Genomic DNA, 23,166 nt, shown 5'->3' with positions numbered 1-23,166 from the left:
CAAACAACGTTAAAGAGCACAAAAATATTTGTAAAATACAGACAGCTGTTTCGGATGCTCAAAGGGCAACCTTCATCAGTGCAACAGAAAGAAATGAGAGAAAACAGGGTAAATATGGAGAAAGGTGATGTCACAAGAGGGTTTAGAGCAACGACCAATAGAAGGGAAGGGTGAATGGATGACGACGAATAGGAAGCAAGCGAATAGGAAGGAATTCAAATTTGTTCAAAATGTTTGTGAGTTTCTTTTACTTAGAGAGCTCTTTTTGACAATCACTGAGAGTTAAAAATTAAATTAGTAGAAAGGGTATTTTTAAAAAAAACTCTCATTTTTTAAAGTAATCTAATTTTTATGATATAAAATAAAATGTAAACTTAAGCAAAAAACATAATTCTTTATTTATTTAAAATAGTTCTTATCATTCATAATTGGTACATTTGTTTTTACACATAATTATATCAGTAGGGGTCATTTTTATTGACGCTGAATTTGATTCATCGATCCGGTTTTCATGACGCCAACGCAAGTGGTATTTCTGCACCAGGAAAATGACACTGATTAAAATTAAAATGGCTTGTGAAAAATCATGTACCTTCAATGACATTTCGAAGTCAAGGGAGCTAACCCTTTAAACCACCAGCCTTCGATATTGACCATTTTACTCTGAAACAGAGAGTGGCTGCTCCTCAGAGGTTTCAGTATAGTAATAAATGCAAAACAAAAATTTTGCACACCCGAAATATTATTTCTAATGTTAGTAAAATGAGTGAAAAAATAAAAGGAACATGACAAAATTAAAACTATGAGTAAAAACATTTTTTTAAAAATGTAATTCCTGTCTTTGCATTAATGTGATACTACATTAGTATCATAATTGTGGTAAATAATATTGCTTTGAGGAAAATTAAAAAGTTTATATTTTTAGGGAAATATTTTTATTTTAAACTTTCTGATTTCTTTACCTGTGCTTGAATTTTTTGACATTATTTCCTTTGTATCTAAATTTGTTTATATTAAATTAGTGTTAATTATTTGTTAAAACTAATTTAATTTGAGCACTTTTAGTGTTAATTATTAGATAATTAAAAATGTAGTTTCATATAAATATAGAAAAATATCTTCATTAAATATTGACTTTCTGAAATTAATATTATTCATGTTTAAGAAAGAAACTGACAACTCACATGTATATAAACCATATCTTAACTAAATATATCTTGCATTAACTTAACTAAATACATCTTGCATCAACATTGACATACATTGTCCCTCGTTGAACGTATTTTCTCGTTTTTGTGGCCCACTGTATTATGAAAAAAAAGTTGTGCATTCCTGTTTTAGAACATAAACACTATCTTCTAATTGCTGAAACCTGTCAAGGAATAGGAATATATCGCCTTCTTTTAGCAAATTTAAGTTCTGATAAAATAAATTTAGGTGCTAATAAGCAAATTTAGGTTCTAATAAAATTTAGATTCTCCCAAGATGCCTATGTTCTTTCGTCTCTTTGCCAACTCAATTTAAATCATCAACTATCTTTTGATTATGATTATGTACTGTCCTTTAGACAAAAAAAAGTTTATTTAAATGCATATATATTTTTATATAAATTACTACTTAAAGAAACATAAAAATGCTAGATACATAATAATTTACATCCAGTTGCATTTATAACAGTTCATTTAATATGTTTCTTTAACCCACCGTCGATTTAGCTCATAGTACTTCTTTTATTCTCTTAAATAATTGTGCCACATGGAAAACTTCATTCAGTTTTCTACCTAGAAAGGGTCATAGAAAGCCAAAACACTGCCCATCTAATAATAGATAAGAATAAAATGACCTTTCATGCCTCAGTTTTTTTAATCTAGGTGGATTAGCTTAAACCATTTGTAAATCTATATTTTATTTTTCAGAGCAAACTATGTCAATTGAAGAAACTATAACCTCACATTCATCCGACATCTTATGACATCATCGCAAATATAAGAAAATTTACATTTTTAATCTTCATTTTCATACAAGACCTGAACTGTGTAAATAGTATCTGAAAGATGGACGTTGGCGCAAATATTTGAGTTTTGATTTATTTTGAAGCGTCATATAGCTGAAATGCGCTTGCTCTAAGTTTAAGCCAGTCTTTCTGATTTAGGCCAAAGGTGATAACGAAGAAAAAAACTTTAGGATTGAACTTTCTGTTTCCTGTGATGAAAATAATACGATATGAGTGGCTCCAAATAAACCTGCTGTGCCTGAGATATAAAATGTTTTGATCTATAATTGTTGTTTTATTTGTTTGTTTTGCTTCAAGCATTATGTGTTAAAACCCATCAAAAAAATACACAAAAACATCTTTTATGCAGTCTCTTCTGTGTACTGCGTGAAAAACGAAAAACAAAAAAGCCTTCATAACTCTTAGTTTTTTATGTAGTGATCAGATTGTTGTGTACTAAAAAGTAGTGCTTATGTTTCCATGCTATGATTTAAAATATGTAAATTAATTTGTGCAAAAGTTATTTTAAGTTGCAAAAGTAGTCATAAAATAAACATGCCTTTTATTCTGGAGGTATGCCTATTTGATTTAACTCAAAATGTGTGGAGTTGCTGTAATCCGAAAAAAATAAATCCAACAGTTTAGTCAAGAGAGATTGAAAATTTGGATAATTTAGTGCTAATTTTAGCATATTTCGCCAAATCTCTGGACTTTTTTAAACGATTTTAAAAAATTTGCACACTATTGTAAAACTTGTTTATTGAAAGTTATTTTTAAAATGTTTGAATTATAAGGTGTGAAAATTTTCTGTATTATTTTAAGCTATGTAATCTATGCGACACACAACTTTACAATTGTCTTAAAATCTAATAATAAAACACAAATCTTAGAATATCGTCTCACAAATTAATTAGTTCATTTAAGGTTAGCATTTCAAACCATTATGAATTACAAGATTGCATCTTAGCACATAACAATCTGATTATGAGAACAAAAATAATAATTTGTTCTGTTTTTTATCTTAGGCAAACACTTTAAAATTTCTATTCTCTGCAGGACTAAATATGCTTTTTCTCATCTGTGTATGTTTGGAACATAGCCTTATCATGTTTTGTAATATGTTGCCCCTCTAATTAACTGACCCATGCAACTTAATTCATATTTACCTGATATTCTAAAAGCAAAATTGTCTTCATTCGAATTTTGCTTTTTGCTTTAATATACTTCTACAAGTATTATTAAATAAGTATGATAATTTATACATTAGCTTATACAGCTAATAAATGAATTTTAATTGATAAATAAGCTAAGTTTTGCAAATGAATGTCTTAACTTATCAAACTTACATAGAATTTTTATCATAGAATAGTGCAGAATATTTTAACCTTATTGCTAGAAAATATCAGCTTAAATTGAAAGGAATATCATAGTTATGACATCCAGACTAGAAAAAATAAAAGTTTTAGAATTTAAATTTTGGGTCTCAAATAAAAAATAATTAAGCAATTTTGTATTTTAAGTAAAAAAAATGTAATCAAATTTTTGATTTAGTATTTAAAAAATTCACAACTTTTTTGAGTTAAAAGTTGTCTTTTAATTTTGCATTAAAGAACAAATCAATTCCATAATTGTTTTTGAAAAAGGCATTTTAAGGAACTTTTTAATACAATTTTTAAAGTGCCCTTTCTTTCTTTCTTTATTTTTTTGCAAAGTTTTTTTCTATAAAATTTTTTTGTGTTTTAGAATTATCTTTGCAATATCTTATTCATGTTTTAACATATATGGCTACAAAACATAACTAAATTTTATACTATATTTTTACTAGTTATAAGGTTCTTAATTTCTGACATTATTTTCTGATTATCATGTGTAGTAAGCCTCTATATTTAAACTGTTTAGTCTTCTGGTAGTTTTACAAATGGCCATATTTGGAAGGAAGTTTCATTTCTTTACAATGATTTTCTTTTTAATAACATGGGAAAACTGGTTCTACTATCCCGAGATTAAAACAGGCCTTTCTTTTGTGCAGATCTGCTGAAGAATTAATGTTTTGTTTTTTGCCACTCACTTCAACAGTATATTATAGCTAATACTCGACAGTGATTGTTCTTATTATAATTTCTTTTGATTATTGTTTCTCATGATGCCTACTTGCTGAAATAATTTATTTGCTAGTTTTTGACACTTATATACTAATTCATGAGCTTATTTCTCAACATGCAGCTCGCATTAACTTGTTTATTATATTAATTTAAGAGCATAATGCTGTATGTTTTAGCATTACAAGAATCATGTGATCAATTTTATTTTAATGGTATAAGTTTAAGAGAACTGGAGTAAATTGAAGTAGGTTCTTAATCTGTTAGTATTTGTGTGCGTAATAAATGAATGAACGTTGAAAATTTGTTTTCCTTTTTTTTTTTAAGTTGTTGTTTATTTTAAAGAATTGTGATCAGTATGTGTTACAAACTATTTAACATGGTTTAATTTATTTTTGTTTATTGTGATAGTACTTATTTGTAACTACAATCTTTGTTTATGTTGTGGAGTTTCTCTTGTATGCGTATGAATTTAGTTGTGAAAAAATGAAGTTGGATATTATTTAGTTTATGAATGCTGTGTTTTAGAGTGTAATTTTCAATATTTTAGAGTTATATACTAAATGCTAGTTTTTTTTAAACTGCACTGTAATAATTTATTACTGTAAATAATTATTCCTACTTAATTGCTTGGTACGATTGTAATCACATTTTGTAATTTTTTAAAATCACTTAGAAACTGTAAATAAAGTGGCTGCCTTTGTAAATAAACAGTATTTTTAATATTACTGTATGAACCTGCAGTTCTCAAATTAAATGAAAAGACATTGCTTTCTATTATGCCATGTACTGATAAAAATATATCAGATGTGTAAAATTTCATTCTGAAATATTAATTAATAAGTTTTTGACTTAAGGTTTTAAATAAAAGTATCCTTATACTTGCACTTTTAAAATAGCAGGGGTAAAATAGACTTTTAATTAAGTTTATTGAAAAAAGTAAATTTATTGAAAAATGCTATCATAATTCTGCATTTCCTTTGTAACTAATTTTTTTCTGTAAATAAAACAAGTTCGAATCATAAAAAATATATTTGCTTAAACATGCTTTAACTATGTTAAGTCAATCTTAATAATCAAATCATCAATTAATATAAATCAAACTAACTTGAAACATTTATTTTTTCAATTTTTGTTCTTAGCTGAAAATACTTTTTTCACAATTATAAATTTAAAAAAAACTACATTCATATACATAATTATATATTGGGACCCCGGTTTTACGTTGCTATTTTAAGTTTTGTTATTCCGCTTCCTATGTCATTTTCTGCTGATCCATGAAAATTGCTTGTACCGACAATGTTAAATTATCCTGTATTTTACGTTACCCTTCTAAGAAAATCCAGCTTATGCATTTTTCTAAAAGATCAAATTCAATTTTTCTTTACAAACCTCACGCAAACTTTTTTAGAGTTTGTTTACTCTTTAATCAATTCATAAATTGTATTTTATTTTGAAATTAGTACTACTACCTAATTTATCTTTTTAATAATGATACTAAAAAAAGTGTTTTGTGAATTAATAAAATTTGTTTTACTCATATTGTGCATTTTAGAATGTAGGATATAATCTTGCTTATTGTAAATAAGCATGTATAGGTTTATTTTGATTATTTAATGTGATGTGCATTATTCAAAGTCTTCAAGCACTATGCTGCATAGAGTTATTACTGTTCATATTTTATATACTAATTATCATGCAGCTTATGTTGTATTACGAAAGCATGCATCGAGTGAATTATAGAATCCTTGACTACAGTTTCAAAAAATTTAAAAAGTCATTTAAGTAAAACTTTTAATAAGACGTTTAACATTTAAAAAAAAAACATTAATACTCTTCTTTTTTTGCTTGTGTTGTAATTAAATTACAAATTCTAATCTGGCATTTATAGAAGGAATTATTTTGATTATGTGCAATGATTAGTTTTTATTGACAGACTTTTAATAAAATAAAAGCTTGTTCAGAATTGTAATAGCTTTTATTTTTAAGGTGATTTTTAATCGTTGGATATAGATGAAATATGGCACAAAATAAGATTAACTTTTTGTTTCTGCTAATTCATGGTAGATTTCAATATCAAATATTCGTAGATTTCAGCAAAATTAATTTTAGTCTAATGGTTTAATATAGAACTTTATGGATTGATTTTTTTTTTATTGTTGCTGATATTAAATGACAACAAATTATCAAATTTGTTCAAAGGAAATTAATGGTGTTAACGTCGATTTAAATCATGCCATTTAGCTTTCCTTACAGGATCAAACTTTTATTTAAACCAAAAAAAATGCATTTAGTTAAACACAGAAGAATACAAATGTTTTCTTGATTACTAACAAAAAACTCTCGATTCATTATGTTTGTATCATGTTTAAACTTGTGACTCAAATTAAGTGCTGTTTAAATTATAAACTTCAAACACATCTTCATAATTTCAAAGTTTCCTAAATAATAATGCGATCACATTTAAAAAATCTGTATTATTAATAATTTAACTTCTGTAATTCAATTTTCTGTGGTAATGAATAATTTTTCTACTCTTTTTAACTCTAATGTTTAAAATGCATAAAAACGCAATTATTTTCTTGATTAATTACTAAAAACTATCAGCCACCTCATTAAATTTTTACTATATTTCAAATCATGGCTAAAACTATGTGTTGTTTAAGTAATAAAACTTCTAACACATCTTAATAGTTTCAAAATCTACTAAATAATAATGCGATCACAAAATCAGTATTATTGATATTTAACTTCTGCAGTTCAATTTCCCGTGGTAATAATTTTTCTACTCTTTTTAACTCTACGTTAAATTTCTCGACTTAAAAATTATCTCATAAATTATAGTCCTAACTGGTGGTCTCGTTTTTTTTTGTTTTTTTTAATCGGTTTAATTTAGATCTTTTCTTATGATTAGGTTTTTTAAGTTACTTTTAAATTTTAATGAAATTAACAACATTTAGTTTAAATATAATAATTATTAGTGTTATTAAATATAATTTCAATAGTTATTATTATGGTTTTATGTTAGTATTCATACATAAACTACTTATTATAAAAGTGCTATTTGATATTATTTATTAATATTTTCAATTATTTCATCTAAGCATCTTTAAACTCTTTGTGCAATTTCTTTTTATATTGCTGTGATGATGTGTTTTGTTCATCTTGCAAGACAAACAATAATGCTTTTCCTATTTTAATTATTCTTATTAGCTATATATATTTATTTTTTTCTGACAAAAATGCTCAAGATAATCTAAATCTACCATGCTCAATGGAACATGTGTTCATTATATGCTGACGTTTGAATTTAAATATTTTATGTGTGATTACACTGACATTAGTTGAAAACAAAATTTCAAATCATCTACAAATTTTTATGTTAACACGTGGTGCTTAAGTAATGTTTGGACATTATGATTTGATAGTGAATTTTATGTATTCAATAAAAACATGAAAATCTCTTTAAATGTCTTTTTTTTCTACTTATTTTTAATTTTTGAATAATAGCGATAATGAAATCTGTAGGATATAGTTCTTATTATCAAAATAGTAATGAATTCAATACCTATTTAAACCACATCAGGGACTCATACCCTTTAAAGTTACTCTAGTTTCAAATCTCGTAAATTTAAAAAAGTTAATTTTAATGAAATAAAATTTGTGTACCTGTATTACTGTATTTTCATAAAAATATGTATTTACTAAACTATTGAAATATATATATATATATATAATTCCAAGTTGTGACAGCGCCAAGGTGCTAATGTCAGAACTGGAAGGAACTTAGAAGAAAAATATTTTAAGATGAAATAAAATAAATTATTACCTCATAAGAGAACTAAAAAGATCAACACAGCAGGAGAAAACCTAGAACCATTATCACGAAATAACATATTAAATATCACCAAATGAATAGCACAACAGGAAATAGCAACCTAACTATCAAAAAGGAAAAATATTAAGAAGAAATTGCTGATTTACAAAATTGTTCCCTCACTGGCTGTATAGTGATGCCCCTTCCCCCCTGACGAAGCTGCCATATATGTCAGTGCATCCACTTTAATTACTTTTTAATATTTTTCCTTTTTGATAGTTAGGTTGCTATTTCCTGTTGTGATTTTCATAGGGTGAAATTTAATGTTATTTCGTGTTAATGGTTCTAGTTCTGCTGTGTTGATCCTTTTAGTTCTCTTATAAGGTAATAACTTATTTTATCTTAAAATATTTTTCTTCAAATATATATAGAGATTATTATTACTTGAAAAGAAAACTTTAAGAAAATCTGGTGAATTACTATAAAGGCAGGAAAAAGAAAACTTGGAAGTGTTTCCTAAAATCACTAGACAACTCCGCTATTTCCTCCAGCAATTAAACTGATTTTGATGATTTCAGTTCTGTTTTTTTTTTTAGTTTTAATTTATTAGATTTTTTTATTGATAGTTTGTAACCCCTATTGTGCAGACGTTTTTTTTTAACAAGGGTGGTCATTACATAATATAGCACTCTATATTTTGTTCATTATTTAATAATAAGGAAGTAATTTAATACTAGTAAAACCTTTCATGCTAGATGACTTGACCTTAAGCAACTTATCTTCCTGGGCATCAAAAACTGGCCATAGCAGGTTATCACACGATGATTCAAACTGCAAAGTGTAAGCAGTATTGCTCGTCAGTTTTACCAAGTTTAAAATTGTAAACTGAAATTCTTTTAGCCACAAAGGTCCATCTGGTGTATGGATGGTTTTATCTTGTGCATATACGCCTGCAACTGAAATGTTTTCTTTTTTATCCCATCTAAACATAGTAGCATTTTTACTTTCAAGGCTCACGGATACCACGCTATCTTCTAATAAGTTGGATATCAAGCAATAAGCTATTGTAAATTCACATAAATAGCAGTTATAAGATAAAGTAAATATGTTTAATTCGTCACTCTTCAATATGCTTACATGATTTATGTCCTCAACTTGATAAGTATAGAAAAATCTTGCCGGCAGACTTAACGGCATTTGTAGTCTTCTTTTTTTGGGCGCTACTCCCTTTTTGCTCATCCCAGTTATTTGCGATTGAAAAAACTGAATCAAATGCTCATTTTTGTATGCCTTAATATCTCTTACTTCAATGTCTTCGTAATTTATGTAAGTGGAATAAGGCTCAAAAAACTTAATAATATCGTCATAAATCGGCTCTTGGCGATTTCTGTAGGCATCGATGGTGGCCCTCATCCAAAGAGCGTAGATGACTTCAGATTCGTCGTTCACGTTGAGTTGGGGTTGAGATACGATTGTGGTAATTGTTGAAGTTTGTATTTGGTTGAAGTCTTCGGAATCTAATATGATGAATCCGGCATTCACGCAAATCACGAGACAGTTTACATAGAGTTTGGGAATGGAATGTGTGATCGCCAACTCCAAAAGACTGCAGGCATTAGATAGGTCTAAAATGTCCATCAGGAACTCTATGCATTTTTCATACAAACTTGTTAATTCATAAGTCGATGCAATGAGCATTAAGTCTTCTGTTGCTTGTACGCTGCATGTGTTGAAGTCGCCAGTGTAAATATAACTAAGGAAATACACAGACTTAAGTTTACTACTTAATACTTAAAGTTATCAATTTTGTTTTGCTGCAATTATACAAAAATGGGAAAAAATTGGAATCTTAAATCAAGAAATAAATTTTCTTCCCATTAGGGAAAAATATAGGCAAAAAAAAAAAAATCGGCGGATTTTAGAAAAAATAGTATTTTGTGGTCTTTATGATCTCTATATATTAAATCAAATTTAAAAAAAAGGTTCCGAAATCAATACTTTTTGGGACATAATAGCATTTGAATATAGTGTTAGTTTTATAAAATCTTTTGTAGCATAGTTAGTCAGAAACTAATATTTTTTCAAGCTAAAGATTATTAGATTTGAAAAATATTAGTTACAGGATAATTTTTGCCAGTTAAGACTTATGATTAAAATATTTTTGTCTTTAAAAAACTTTTATTAACGATATATCAGAAAAAAATCGCTTCCTTATTTGAAATTTAGAGTTAGGAGGTCTATAGGTCCTGGTTCTAGATTCATGAGAGTCCTTATAGAATATAAAAAAGAGTTTAAGAGCATTCATTTAAGACTTGTTTCTTTAAAACAACCTTGTTGTGTGAGTTAAACAGAAAATAAAATAGAATTTTTAAAAGAATTTCAAACTACCTTTTCCTTCTATTCAATTTTGCTCAGAGTAAAAATGCTCGAAGAGTTAACGAAAAAGTATATTTGTTCTAAACTAAATCACAGTCTTTGAAAGTCGATAAATATGTTAAAAATTTAAATAATAGTAAGCTTGATTTGTGAAATATATGATTTTTGGTCTTAAGCTAGAAAATAAAGCTTTTTCACTAATAATAACTGCATATTTTTTTTTTTTTTTTACTTACCTTAACATCAAGAACAAAATATTTGGCTTTATATTTGTAAATGTTATGATATCGGTAGTATAACACTTTTCCTTGAATACTTCGCTGGCTTTAGAAAGAATGATTTTGTGACAATGGAACGTCATAGAATCTCCATTCATTTTAACAACTAATTTCATGTCCGGAAATTCCTTTCTTGGAAAATTATTCCACAGCTTTTCCAGTAGCATAGTTTGTATCCCTAGAGGAAAAATTAATTTCATGTAACATTTATCAAAATGATTTTTAATACTATATAGAATTTAAAAATTTTTCTCAGTGAATCATGCAAATTGGTAGAAAAGCTGTCTTGTAGGTCTTGCCCAAAAGTTTCTCCCCTACCTGAATAATTGATGGAGTGGGCGGAGGATCTCTATTGAAAAAGAACCCCTTCTCCTGCAGATCATTACTCACCAAATCTGTATGATGCCAAAGACGATAAAGGGTTTCAAATGGAAAACCGATTTACCTCGCTTTTAAGCGTCATAGTTGATTAATTCTTCCTTTAGTTGGAGAGTGAAACTTGCGGAATTTTTCGGAGACGCAAGGGATTTTTAGGGAGAAAAGCTTTCTTATTCACCTCTTATTCTCGTATAAGAGGGGATAAATCAGTAAAAAGTAAAGAAATTTAAGATTTTAAAAATAAGGAAAAATCCTTCTTCATACCAGGAAAAATAGTAATCTCCCTCAGCAGAAAAACGCCTAGAGAAAACAGCTATATCATGCCAAGGGAGTATTAAACCAAGCCCGTTACAGGGGAACCCTTTAACGCACCTGAAAGCAATTACCCTTATCTTGACAGCTGAGGTTTGGGCGAGATCTACAATGAATCGGTAGAAAATATTGCTGGGCAACTGGAAATGAGGTAAAAAGGTTTTTTTTCCCTGTAATCTGCTGAGTTACACTATTCCGAATTTCATAAATAAGTTTTGTTCTTATTCACATGCATTATTTTCGTTTATTTCATATATCTTTATGAAATTGATTATCTGAAAATTTATTTACTCACAACTCGCATTTCACCTTTATTTTCTCTAAAGGGAGATTCAGCATTTATGTACTACAAATTGATTTTTCTTTCAATTCCGTATTTACATTTATTTAAAAATTTATTCTTCATTTACAATTATCTCAAAACAGAATGCAGTAGACGCTTTTATTCAATCTCACTCTGAATAGTCAACGAACATAATTTAGTCAATCAAATTAAATTAAAGAACGTAATTTTACTTAATTGGAAATGCATTTTTTAAATCTAGTAATAATTTATCGTGCATATTTGTTTTAATCAATAAAAATACTTCCATAAAATAAATAGTATTGAATAATAAAAAACGTAATGTGTATTTTACTTGAGGAAATAAATAGGAACTGTTTTATAGATATAATATATATTTTGCATGCGTATTAAGTAAACATATTCGCATTAAAAAAAACTTTATTTGCATAAAAAATATACTATTTCTTGCCCGAAAATTCGAAATCATTAAAAATACGCTTACCTATCGATGACTAATATTTCGGAACTATAATAAATCAGATAATTTTAATATTATGTTAAGTTTAAAAAGCAGACGATCGAAATTTCGAATCATGATTGTTAACTTCAATTATTCCTCATTAATAGAATAAACTAAAAACAAAATATTTTGTTTAAATGTTTGTCATTTATTAACAGTTATAATGGAGAAATACTATAAAAATCTAAAATATTTTCCAGTGATGTGTGTTTTAAGTGAATTTTGTTAATCGTTTGAAAGATAATATTTTTTCGTTTGCAGTTTATCTAAATTCTCTTGTTTATTTGCTTAATTTTTTTTAACTAGTAATTATTATTGGATGGTAATAGTTTAAATGTATAATGTTGAATAAAAAATGTGTGAAAAATTAAATTTTCTGATCAAGTTTTGAACTTTCTATATTTTAAGATTGAATTATCGTTTGAGTCAGTTTCATTTCAATAACAGTTAAGAAATCTATTACCTTCAAAAGAGAATACTGTGCCCCCCCCCCAAAAAAAAAAAAAATTTATTTTCTATTGACCTTGGACAGTGTAGTAAATCAGGGCTGTTGATGATGTTGACAAAATTGAGGAGAAAGTAGTTTAATTTAGTGCTGGTCTAAAGAAAATAGTTAATCAAATAAGAAAGAAGAAAAAAAAAAACATTTATTTTGGAAAGGGTTAAATTTATATGTATTTTTGTATAGATCATATCACGTTCTCAAACAATTGTAACCATCTTCATTTATTTTAGGACAAAATATGTCAATGTCTTTTTAATCATAAGAAAATTTGTCATATTTTAAATCCTATACCACCGTCACATCTTCTTCAGCCTAATTTATTTTACTAATTAACAAAAGTGAAAGATCGTAAATTGATTTTGCTAAGGACAACGTTCTCACCGCATTATCTGGGATAAAGTTGCATTCATGATTATCATATTTGGCACAACAGTTTCGTGTAGTTTTTTTTTTTTTTTTTGCGACCCCTGGTCTACCAATCGAGCTATCGTATTTTGGCTTTTCTCTTTTCCGACTAGTGAAAGGCTTTAAAACAAAAAACTACTTTACTGTTTTTTTTTATTTAATCCATTCTAACATTATGAGCAGCCCAGTTTATTATTTTAATAATTTTACGCTATCAGGCTCTTTAACAGTACAATAAATTTCCGAATTAAAATATTTTCGCCAAGAAACGTTTAAATTTACATTATTTTTGTTACATATAGTCATTCTAATAAATAAGTAGAAAACGTTTGCAGAAAAAAATTATTAGATATTTTCAGCTTAAGATCTTTGATTCCTGCAGAGGACACATCATATTCAGTTTCACGTTTTGGTGGTGCACTTTAGGTACTACTTTCTTTTTTGTTAGACATGTTTTATAGTTTTTGAAACATATAACTTTGTATACATAGAATATTAATAGCTTTTAATTTTACTTCAAGCAGTATAGCTGCATTCTGCTTCTGCGAAAATTATACCTACAAATCTCAAGACCTTCTAAGTTGGAAATGCGAGACGTCTAAATTTGATTTTAAATTGAGTAAGTTTCATTACATGTTTGTCAAACTGTTGGAGAAAATATTTTAAATATGTGTTCTCATTTTACCAAGAAAATTATTTTTGGCACTTATTATTTTAGTTTAAGAAATGTTTAAACCTCCCTCCTAACTATGGACCTAAGCAGAAATGCATATTCTATTTATGAGCCTTCCGAAAGTGAGAAGGATAATAAGGCAGATAAAAATAAAAATAGATACATATTTTAATTTCTAATGAAAATAAATTTCTAGCTAACCAAAAAAAAATCTTATTTTTCAGGACTAAAAGTAAGAATATTTAAAGTACCCGATAGAAAAAATTTAAGAACCAAAAATGGAAACTAAGAAACTGTTATGGGAAAAAAATTAAACGCTTAAAAAAAAAAAAAAAAAATTATATGAACTAAGAAGCTATGCAAAACATTAAAGTAGGTAGTTTTTTCATAAACGTTTCAACGATGCGTGAATAGATAGCAAACTAAATGATGAAAAAGCAGCAATGTAAACTAAGTTTATTGATGATATTCATAGTATAGCACAGTAAGTTATAATTTTCAGACATTCAGTCATAATTAAAACTAATCCACATCTTCGTATAAAGATAGTAAAAACTATTTGGACCAACTCCTGGAAGCACAGACTCGCGTTTAAACATGTAAATATTAAGTACTATTTACAAAAATGACAGTCTACACTTCAAGATATTCTATTAAAAATAATGTCACTTGTTTGGAGCCCCATTACCTACCAAAATACTAAAGAATGCAACCCAATGAATATTTGTTTGAAATTGTACCCATTTTCATTGCCAGAGTCAAAGTTTGAAATTGCGTCAATTTTCATAGAGAGCATTATAAAACTAAAAAGGAATAAAAAATTGTAGATTCTAATCACATAGCAAAAGATATAATTTTAATAAGTTTATTTATTGATAAACTGGTTTAATTAAGCTTTTATTTTTTTTTAATTATTTCATATATTCAATCACTGAGCATTGTTACTTATATAAAATCAAACAATCTTAAAAATAGTTAGTCACAATATAAACCAGTTAAATAAGTATGTGAAAAATAAAGAATATTAAGTTGTCATAGTAACAGCAAGTATATAATGACTCACATGTGCTTATGATTAAGATTCCATCATTCTACATGCACATAGGTTTATAAACCCATAGATATTCTGCATGCAAGAGAAACTAAATAAAAAGTAAACATTTCTCGCAACAGCCCATAGTAGGCCAGAATATAGCTCCACAATTTCGTGACTAACATCAGTGAGGTCGGCATTGCGCAACGACTGCCTTTACTTCCTAGAAAAACTGGTACCCATTAATCTAAAGCTAGCAGGGCTTCAAGCCACAGCCAGGGATTGAAGCATGGTCCTTCTGAATGCCAGCTCAATGCCTGAACTACTGAGCTATTGTGGCTCAAGCAAGCTCAATAAGTTTACTTTTATTTCGTTTTCAAACTTGCTTTTAAAATTTTTTTGCTTGCTTGGTTTTAAATAATTTCTATCTTGATTTCATGAAATAAATGTTTATAATGTTTGGTGTAGTTGAAATCCGTACTTTCAAGTAATAAGGATCTAAACATGTGAAATTATTTTATAACAACCCTGTTTGTTATATCTGTTTTTTTTCTCTCTCTCATTACAGATAAAAATTGTTGGAAAAAACTATATTTTCACTACATTTTGAAAACTTACAATCGAACACATATATTTGCACATCTAAGAGTTACAAATTGTAAGCTTAATTATGTTTTAAGATATAATCTACAAAAAGGCTACAATTAAATTTAGTGGTACGGACAGATTCATTAACAATATGTCACAGATGTAAGAATATACATCTAACTGTTTCACATTAAGAGAGTTCTTTGAAGCTCTTTCACCAAAAATAAATAAGCTACAGCTAGAGTATCTTACTTTTTATACATTTCATATCTACTATCTTACTGTTGTGAATAGTTAAGACTCTGAAGCACACAGATATTTAAAAAAAAAAAAACTTCTTAAGAAATCGCCAATTTGGCGATATTTTCCCTTTAAATAAAAATCAATGTTTGAAAAATTTTTTTTATTCATATCTACTATCTTACTGTTATGAATGGTTAAGACTCTGAAACACAGATATTTTTTTTAAAAAAAAGACTTAAGAAATCGCCAATTTGGCGATATTTTCCCCTTTAATAAAAATCAATGTTCAAAAAAATAATAATAATTCAGTGAGGAAGTATTTATTCAAATATTGATCATAAACACTTTTCATTTTCTCAAAACTGTAATTTTCTGTTATTTCATAATTAGCATAGAGGTCATGGGCAAAAAATGAAACCTAGCAGTCATAAATAACAGTTAGATCCTTACTGTTACCAAAAACAGCATAATTTTAGCTAAAAAGCATTATTTATTATGGCGTCAGAGCCTTTAAAGAACAGCCTGAATGAGAAAATACAAGTCATCCCAGATTTCTAATAAAAAATTGTAAGAAGTGCTAGAATACATACTTATATCGAACGCATATTTGACAAAAATAGATATGCTCTCACAGTAAACAAAGAATTGGTATCCAATCCTCACATAGTATTGAACATGGTCAATATAAGAGTATAATTGTTTTACAAGTCCTTGCAAATTACCAAACTAACATGATATATTAAAGTTTGCTTCCATTGCATTTCAAAGAATGAATTAACTCTTTTTCTTAATTATTATGATGAAATATGCATTGAAAATAGAATGTAACCAACAACAACTGCATATTGGAAAGAAGATAAAACTGTGTAAATTGTCATAAAACATTTGAAGGGGGGAGATGCTGTGTGCCACACATAATTCTGAATTATTGAGATGATATATATATATTCACATGAGGTACTCATTTACTTTATCTTTCATGTTGGTATTTCAGACTTGAATTTTGTCCAAACTTGAGCTGAATTCACAGTTAAGAAATTAAAATCTTTAAATAGACAATTAAAATTCAATATTTATAGGATTATTGAATTTTATCCTAGATAAATTCAATATCTAGGATTTTTAAAACCTAGTTCGAAAATTACACCAGCTATAAATTTACTTTATTTACTTAATCCTCAATACAATAAGTTCTTAAATTAAAACTTTTATTTTCATTTGCTAAGTATAATTTTTTTTTTCAATAATAAAAGTGAAGACGTAATTCCAACATATGAATTGGAGATATGAATAATTCTTATAAAAAAGTTACTTTTAACCTGTATATGAACCAACAGTTTATTTTTTGTTCCAAAAGAAATTTACTTGTATAATAATATAGATCAGTGTCTGGTAAGTACTTCTTTTAACATTAAATACTTGTAGTTATTCACATTTAAAATTTTGGTTAAAATATACATCAATTTTTTTTAAATTAAAATATTTGCAAGGTTAATTTAGTCAAGGCAACATTTACAAAAAAAATTTTTGCAACTTATTGTATCCTATCACACTCTATAATTTCCAATAGAAATTTTTGGGATATTTCATAAAAAATTTATCTTCACAAATCAACATCTTTGCAAACTTATTTGTCCTTTCCGAAAACTGGATTTTACAGACATGTGAAATGATATAATGAAAGCAATGTTACATAGTACACAGTTATTACTCTTGCCTTAATTACAACATTTTACTAAAAATTTGAATAACAACTTTTACAGGGTAATGCCAAGCCAACTGACTTTTTACAAAATTGAATATTAAGCAGGTGTAATAACTTATATTAGTCAACAGGATAGGAATAGAAAGAGTATTAAAAATGTGAATCATACGTTCAGTTGCAATGGAGCACACATTATGACAAAACTAAGCCTAATTTTTTAAACACTTTAATGTTGGTTGAATTGGTAAATTTCCAAACCATACTGTTTTGGGCGAAGAACTTTGAAGAAAGTGTTGAGTGAGAAACTTGGAGCTCCAAAAATTTAAACAAGCCATTTTTGGCAAATTAGTGCCGATCGGCAGTGACCTGAGGAAGCTAATGTACAACAACTTCCAAGTATGTTCACAAGATCACATCATTACAAAGGCCATCTTTCGGACACTATTTGCAAGTAATAAACATTTGAAAGTTGGTAAATAAATGGCACATTTTAGTGTATTTATAGACTATACAACTTTCTTTATCCTGTTTTTATTCAATAATATATAATCGTGTCTAAGGTATCGGTCCGCTTGAGGCTACCCTGTATTAAAGGTAAAATTTTTTAAGTATCAGCTTTAATTGGACACTAGGTACAATAAACAATGTTGAATCACAAAGTCTTCTGATCAAATAACACAGACACAAATGTTTAAATAACACTGAGAAGCTTTCCACTAAAATACCAGGAAAAATAATAAAATATATAACACTAAAAATGTGTACCATATTTTTAAGATTTTCCAGTCTTTACTGCAGCTATTGCTTCACAATAAGCTATTTCAGTTTAAAACAACCAATTAAATGAAATTTTAATTGCACACATTTGTTAAATCTAATCAATTGTAGAAATCAGGAAGTTCCGAGTTACTGCTGTCGATACGAAAAGGAAGAATTCAGTAGATTTTACAATATATAAATTTCAAGCTAATGTGCAATATCTAAAATCAAGACAAATTATTATCCAGCAAACATTAATTATTTTAGACAAAGAATATTTTAGTGGGTTAGTGGGTAATATTAAAATACAAAACTATCATACACTAATAATCATAAAATGTTTTTATAATTCTGAATTCGCTTTAGACAGGTAATAAATATTCTTAGATTAATTTAAAAATAGGGAGTTCTCAATAAAAAAATTAATAAGTTTAAAATATCTGAAATAGAAAATCTTTAAATTGATAGCAATAAAATGAGGCCTACATCATTATTTATTAGAAATACTTATTTAAGTACACAAGTAAGCAATTGAGTGAGAAAAAATTTATTTTTATAAGGTTTATTTTACAGTAACTTTCCCCTTTTAGAAGAGTATTTTCCAAAATATATTAAAATGATGAACTGGCATATTAAGTGTATATATATGTATGTTCGTGTGTGAGTCACTATTTATGAGTATGACTTAAATATTTAAAAGACTTAAAAAGGATTAAATTGTACTAAGAGAATTTTCTAAAATATGTAAAAACCAGGAAAAGCTAACTAACTCCAGAAGTTTACAGTGAAAAACTAGTAGAATTGGCACCTATGAATGATGAATGTGCATATAAAGAAATATGCAAGAGAAAAAATATGCCAAGACTGCTTTAAATGATTAAGACTTAAATGACTTACAGGACGAATACAGGTTTTTTTTGGTGTTGTTTTGAGCAAATTAAAAAAACAATCAATCAAATGACAATATATTATTTTATTAATAAAAGTTCTCAGGTACAAGTGCATCATACCAAGTGACAACGTGTAGAACTACTGCTGGCATTAACATAATTTGCTTAAATTAAGACCTTTTTTTGTAAAAATGTATCTAGATTTTTTTTATATTCAGACTTCTTCCGACACCACATTTTTATTTATACACCACAACACTCTACATATCACAAAACATTTTTTAACAAACACAAAAACTGTTGGTCATGCCAAAGTCTGATTACACATATTTGTTTACATTAGAAGACAAATTTTATTAATAAGACAGAAGTGTCTGCACAGAATCTCAAAAATTTTAATAATAAAACCTATTTTTGATGAGATAAAAAGAAATGCATTATTTCATACATGATTTTTTTTTCCCCCAGAGACAATGACAACTAACCAACAACTATCACAAGCAGTTTGCCACCTAGGTAGCGATGAGTTTTTAAAAAAAACCTGCTTTATGGAATCGCAACTATTCTGTTTTTAGTGAAGTGGTGTGCTTGAAATTCCTAAATATTGTTTACTGTTTAAACAGCTCCAACAAGTTTTTGGAGGCCATCGGTTGTCATGGATTTTGGCCTCTCCAATGGAAGGCCAAGTCCTCTGTCCCAAACTAAAGATGCCATGACACCAAGAGCACGAGAAACACCAAAGAGAACAGTGTAGAACTGCATTTCAGACATTCCATAGTACTAAAAAACAAAATATATTTTTATAAAAAAAAGTATATTTTGAGATAAATTAAGGAAAAAGAAATAGAGCAGTAGTAACATTATAATCTTTTTGAGCCATGCAACATTAAGGAAAGAATTCAAATAAGCTGCATTATATGTAATCTATTTCTGATCAATTCACAGAAATAAATTTATTGACACCTAGGTTAAACATTAAACTTTGTAAATTGTGGAAACATTTTTTCAATTTAGATTAGAATAAATAAAAAATAATAATATTAGAGTAAAATATTAACCTTTTTGAGTTTTGTAATTCTAAAGAATGAATTCAAATAAATTACTATAGTTTCTGATAAATTTTTCCATGAACTACTGCTAGTAAGTTAATCTTTTATTCCATTTCCCCAAGAACAGTAACTTCAATAATCACATTTTTTAACAGTCTATCATTACTTTAACTATTTATGTTTTATAAAAACCAGGCGTACTTCAGATGTTTTATGCCCTAATTTTGTAAGAACAGAACGATTAACATCAAATATGTTGGCATAATCTACACACTTTATTTAGGAGGATTATGCACAATTTGATTTACATTTTTAGCAATTATAAAAACAAACAAAATTCAACACTAAGAAATAAGACATTAGATCTATCACAAAAGGAGGGAGAAAAATTACCTGCAGCAGTACACCACTGTGAGCATCAACATTAGGCCAGGGATTTTTCACTTTTCCCAATTCCAACAAAATAGGAGGCACAACTTTGTAAATTGTGGATACCAATTTAAACATTGGATCATTAGGCAAGTGCTTGAGGGCAAACTCTCTTTGAGCTACATAACGGGGGTCAGTTTTCCTCAAAACAGCATGTCCATATCCAGGAATTACCTATCAAGTATAATCAAACATAAAAACAAGGTTCATAAATATTGAATAGACTACATTTTTTAGTCTTAACTCTTACAAGTGAAATGGTAACTTACCAAATCACAAAATAATACGCTGTAATAAATATTCTAGTTACAGTGTCTAAAATCTATTTTGAACATAAATAAAAACACAGAATGTGCCACTTGCAACATTACAAATTTTGTCGGTATTAATTGATAATTAAAAGTTCGGTATATTTTTACTACTGTAGATAACTGCCATTTTAACTAGTGATCAAATTTGGAGATTATGTATTTTTGTATAAGTAATTTCTCTCCAAAAATTTATTACATCTTTAATAACAATGCAGTAAACTGTGTATTTTTAACTTATGAAGCAGTGTTTTTTATTTTTTGTTCAAAAGAGTCAGATATTTAACGGTCACCCTGTATAACTATTTTCACCGTCCTGGTATGTATGCAAAAAATAAATTTTTAAACGCTATTTGACACTAACTTTCCAAAAACTCCAATTGAGCAATTTAGCACTTGAAAAAAGTTACTTAATACAAGGATCTAAACGGAAGTAAAAAGCAACCTATTTACATTAATAAATTTCTTCACCAAATAGAGCAAATGACCACTAAATATAAAAGCTTTAGAACTTGAGATTTTTTAATGATGAATGCTAAGAAAAATTTATTAATATTCGTTCAATGTAGGCATAAAATCTAATATCCTAAATCAACAAATTTAAAGATTCCCTTGTTAGTTTCAAATAATATTAACAATAAGTACCTGTCCAGATTTTAATGTTTTCCAAACAAATTCCTTTAATCTCTCTTCGGTGAAATCTCCACCAAGTTCTTTCTGTAGTTTCGTTAACCAAACAAGCACTTCCTAATAAAGAAATTTGTTGATGCATATTAATACATGTAAAATGTGTAAACAAAGAAGCTATAATACAGTTTCCACTCTTTAACCAATATAAACTTTAACAGGGATGAGATTAGCCAAAAAGCAAAAAAGCTGAATTTCCACGATAGTAAATTTTACGCAAGCGCAACCCTTTAATAATAACAGTTTAAGGTAATAAATAATGTGTTGACATACAATTGTGTACTAATCTATCATTATATAAATGATTACATTGATACTTAACATTTAGTGAAAACAAAAATTACCATCTGAAAAAATAAATCTGGAAATTATATTTTTCCCCAGTTCACATAAGAGACAATTATTACTTGAAAAACTACCTGGTTTAGCAAATCAAAACTACTGAGAATATACATTAATATTTCATTTCTTTTAATAAATACTGTAATGTGATTTATAGCAAATGTATCAGTAATATTGCTTTTTAAATTATATTGGGAAAACAATGAACCGAATCATTACGTTCATATTATAGTCTAATCTAACTAGAGCCCTCTGAAACATATCAATAGCAGTGAAGTAGAAATATATAGTAACACCTTAACATACAAAAATTGCTATTTTAGTTTGAAAAATTACATGACAATCAGCAATTGTTTAGATAATTGTTTTTTATTTGATAAGAATTTTGCATTTTATAGCATAAATAACAGCAATTATTAATACAATTTTGATGATGAGTTAATTAACTCTTTCCCCCCAAAACAAATTAAATTAAATCTCTTTTTAAGTGATTGCTTTTGTTCGCTATATCTTTTATGTTTTCTACATTTAGTCGTTAGTCCATCTTCAAACATCTTGTGACAAATCCTATTTTTTCTTCTTTGCAGGCACAGAATGTAAGTTTTGAATATATTCCCTTCCAGTTTCTCTGATGTTGTAACACTTACATATACTAATAATCGTCCTTAGAAAAACAGTCACCTTTATAGTAACTAATTTAAAAAAAATGTACTTCTTACAAGAATCGTGATAGTTGATCTTAAAATTGCGTGAATATGAATAACAATTATGGGTTTTGAAATCACATGAATATGAAACTAGATATATGATTTTGAAAATGAGAAAATACATACAGGGATATAGAATACAGGGATATGCGTGAATGCGAATCCCAATACCTTATTTTAAAATCATGTATAAATACGAAAATCAATGTTTGATATTATAAACCGCATGAGCAAATCAAGACATTGAATTTTAAACTTGCGAGAATTGCCACATAGGTTTTTAAAAAGGTGTAAATACGAATCACAATATCGGATTTTCAAATCTCGTAAATAATAATCGCAACGTACAATATTCAAATCGCGTGAATAAGAATCGCAGCACACAAATATGAAAAGCTATGTTTGATATTAAAATCGTGTGAATAAGAATCGAGATATTAGCAGATTCCAGGCTTGGGACCTCTAAAAGGCTTGTCAGAAGCAGCGTCGTTTGAACTACAAAAATCGGAGGGCGGGTAAAAAATTTGGAAAATCTTATCTGCTGCGTGAAAAAGGGGGAGAAAATAGCTAAAATAAGTAAAAATGAGAAAGGATTGGTAGCTATGTAGTTTGAATTTTCTGTTTCTCTTTGAAAATCGGTGAATTTTCTGAAAAAGCAGAACATTTAAAAAAAAGTGAAATTTTTAGAAAAATCTGAATTTTTGATAAAAAAAAAGCTGAAATTCAAGAGATAAAAGTGAAAAAAGCGGAAATCCGCTAAAAAGCGGAAAAATCTCATCCCTGT

At 27.7% G+C, this 23,166-nt stretch overlaps 3 protein-coding genes across 6 annotated transcripts in view; 1 reads left to right on the top strand and 2 right to left on the bottom strand.

Annotated features, from left to right (window-relative positions):
- Positions 1-4,820, top strand: part of LOC107445704 (autophagy-related protein 9) — a 40,962-nt gene extending 36,142 nt beyond the window's left edge. For both annotated transcript variants that reach the window (XM_071187370.1, XM_071187348.1), the window contains exon 22: positions 1,917-4,820. In XM_071187370.1, coding sequence (XP_071043471.1) covers positions 1,917-1,935 — 19 coding nt within the window. In that variant the 3' untranslated portion in view covers positions 1,936-4,820. The remainder of the gene's footprint in view (positions 1-1,916) is intronic.
- Positions 4,821-8,353: 3,533 nt separating this feature from the next.
- Positions 8,354-13,188, bottom strand: LOC107436235 (kelch-like protein 41b). The gene is made up of 2 exons (XM_016047865.3): positions 10,522-13,188; positions 8,354-9,662 (listed from the first exon to the last, which is right to left on the bottom strand). The coding sequence occupies exons 1-2, from the start codon at positions 10,761-10,763 to the stop codon at positions 8,618-8,620; spliced, it is 1,287 nt and encodes a 428-aa protein (XP_015903351.2). The 5' UTR covers positions 10,764-13,188; the 3' UTR covers positions 8,354-8,617.
- A 5,735-nt stretch (positions 13,189-18,923) lies between these two features.
- LOC107436233 (citrate synthase) overlaps positions 18,924-23,166 on the bottom strand; it is a 32,532-nt gene continuing 28,289 nt past the window's right edge. For all 3 annotated transcript variants that reach the window (XM_043051041.2, XM_043051040.2, XM_071187158.1), the window contains exons 8-10: positions 21,292-21,393; positions 20,303-20,512; positions 18,924-19,640 (exon numbers count right to left, since the gene is read on the bottom strand). In XM_043051041.2, the coding sequence (XP_042906975.1) occupies positions 19,476-19,640; positions 20,303-20,512; positions 21,292-21,393 (477 nt within the window). In that variant the 3' untranslated portion in view covers positions 18,924-19,475. The remainder of the gene's footprint in view (positions 19,641-20,302; positions 20,513-21,291; positions 21,394-23,166) is intronic.

This window comes from Parasteatoda tepidariorum, chromosome 1 (assembly GCF_043381705.1).
Source record: "Parasteatoda tepidariorum isolate YZ-2023 chromosome 1, CAS_Ptep_4.0, whole genome shotgun sequence".
Taxonomy (NCBI): Eukaryota; Metazoa; Arthropoda; class Arachnida; order Araneae; family Theridiidae; genus Parasteatoda; species Parasteatoda tepidariorum.
Note: the sequence above shows the minus strand (reverse complement) of the source record. Positions and strands in the feature narration are given on the sequence as shown.

Coding starts and splice junctions, on each gene's coding strand:
- LOC107436235 (XM_016047865.3), bottom strand. CDS start 10,763: ATGAAATTAATTTTTCCTCTAGGGATACAAACTATGCTACTGGAAAAG. Junction 9,663..10,521: donor ATTTTGTTCTTGATGTTAAG/GTAAGTAAAAAA, acceptor GTATTTCCTTAG/TTATATTTACACTGGCGACT.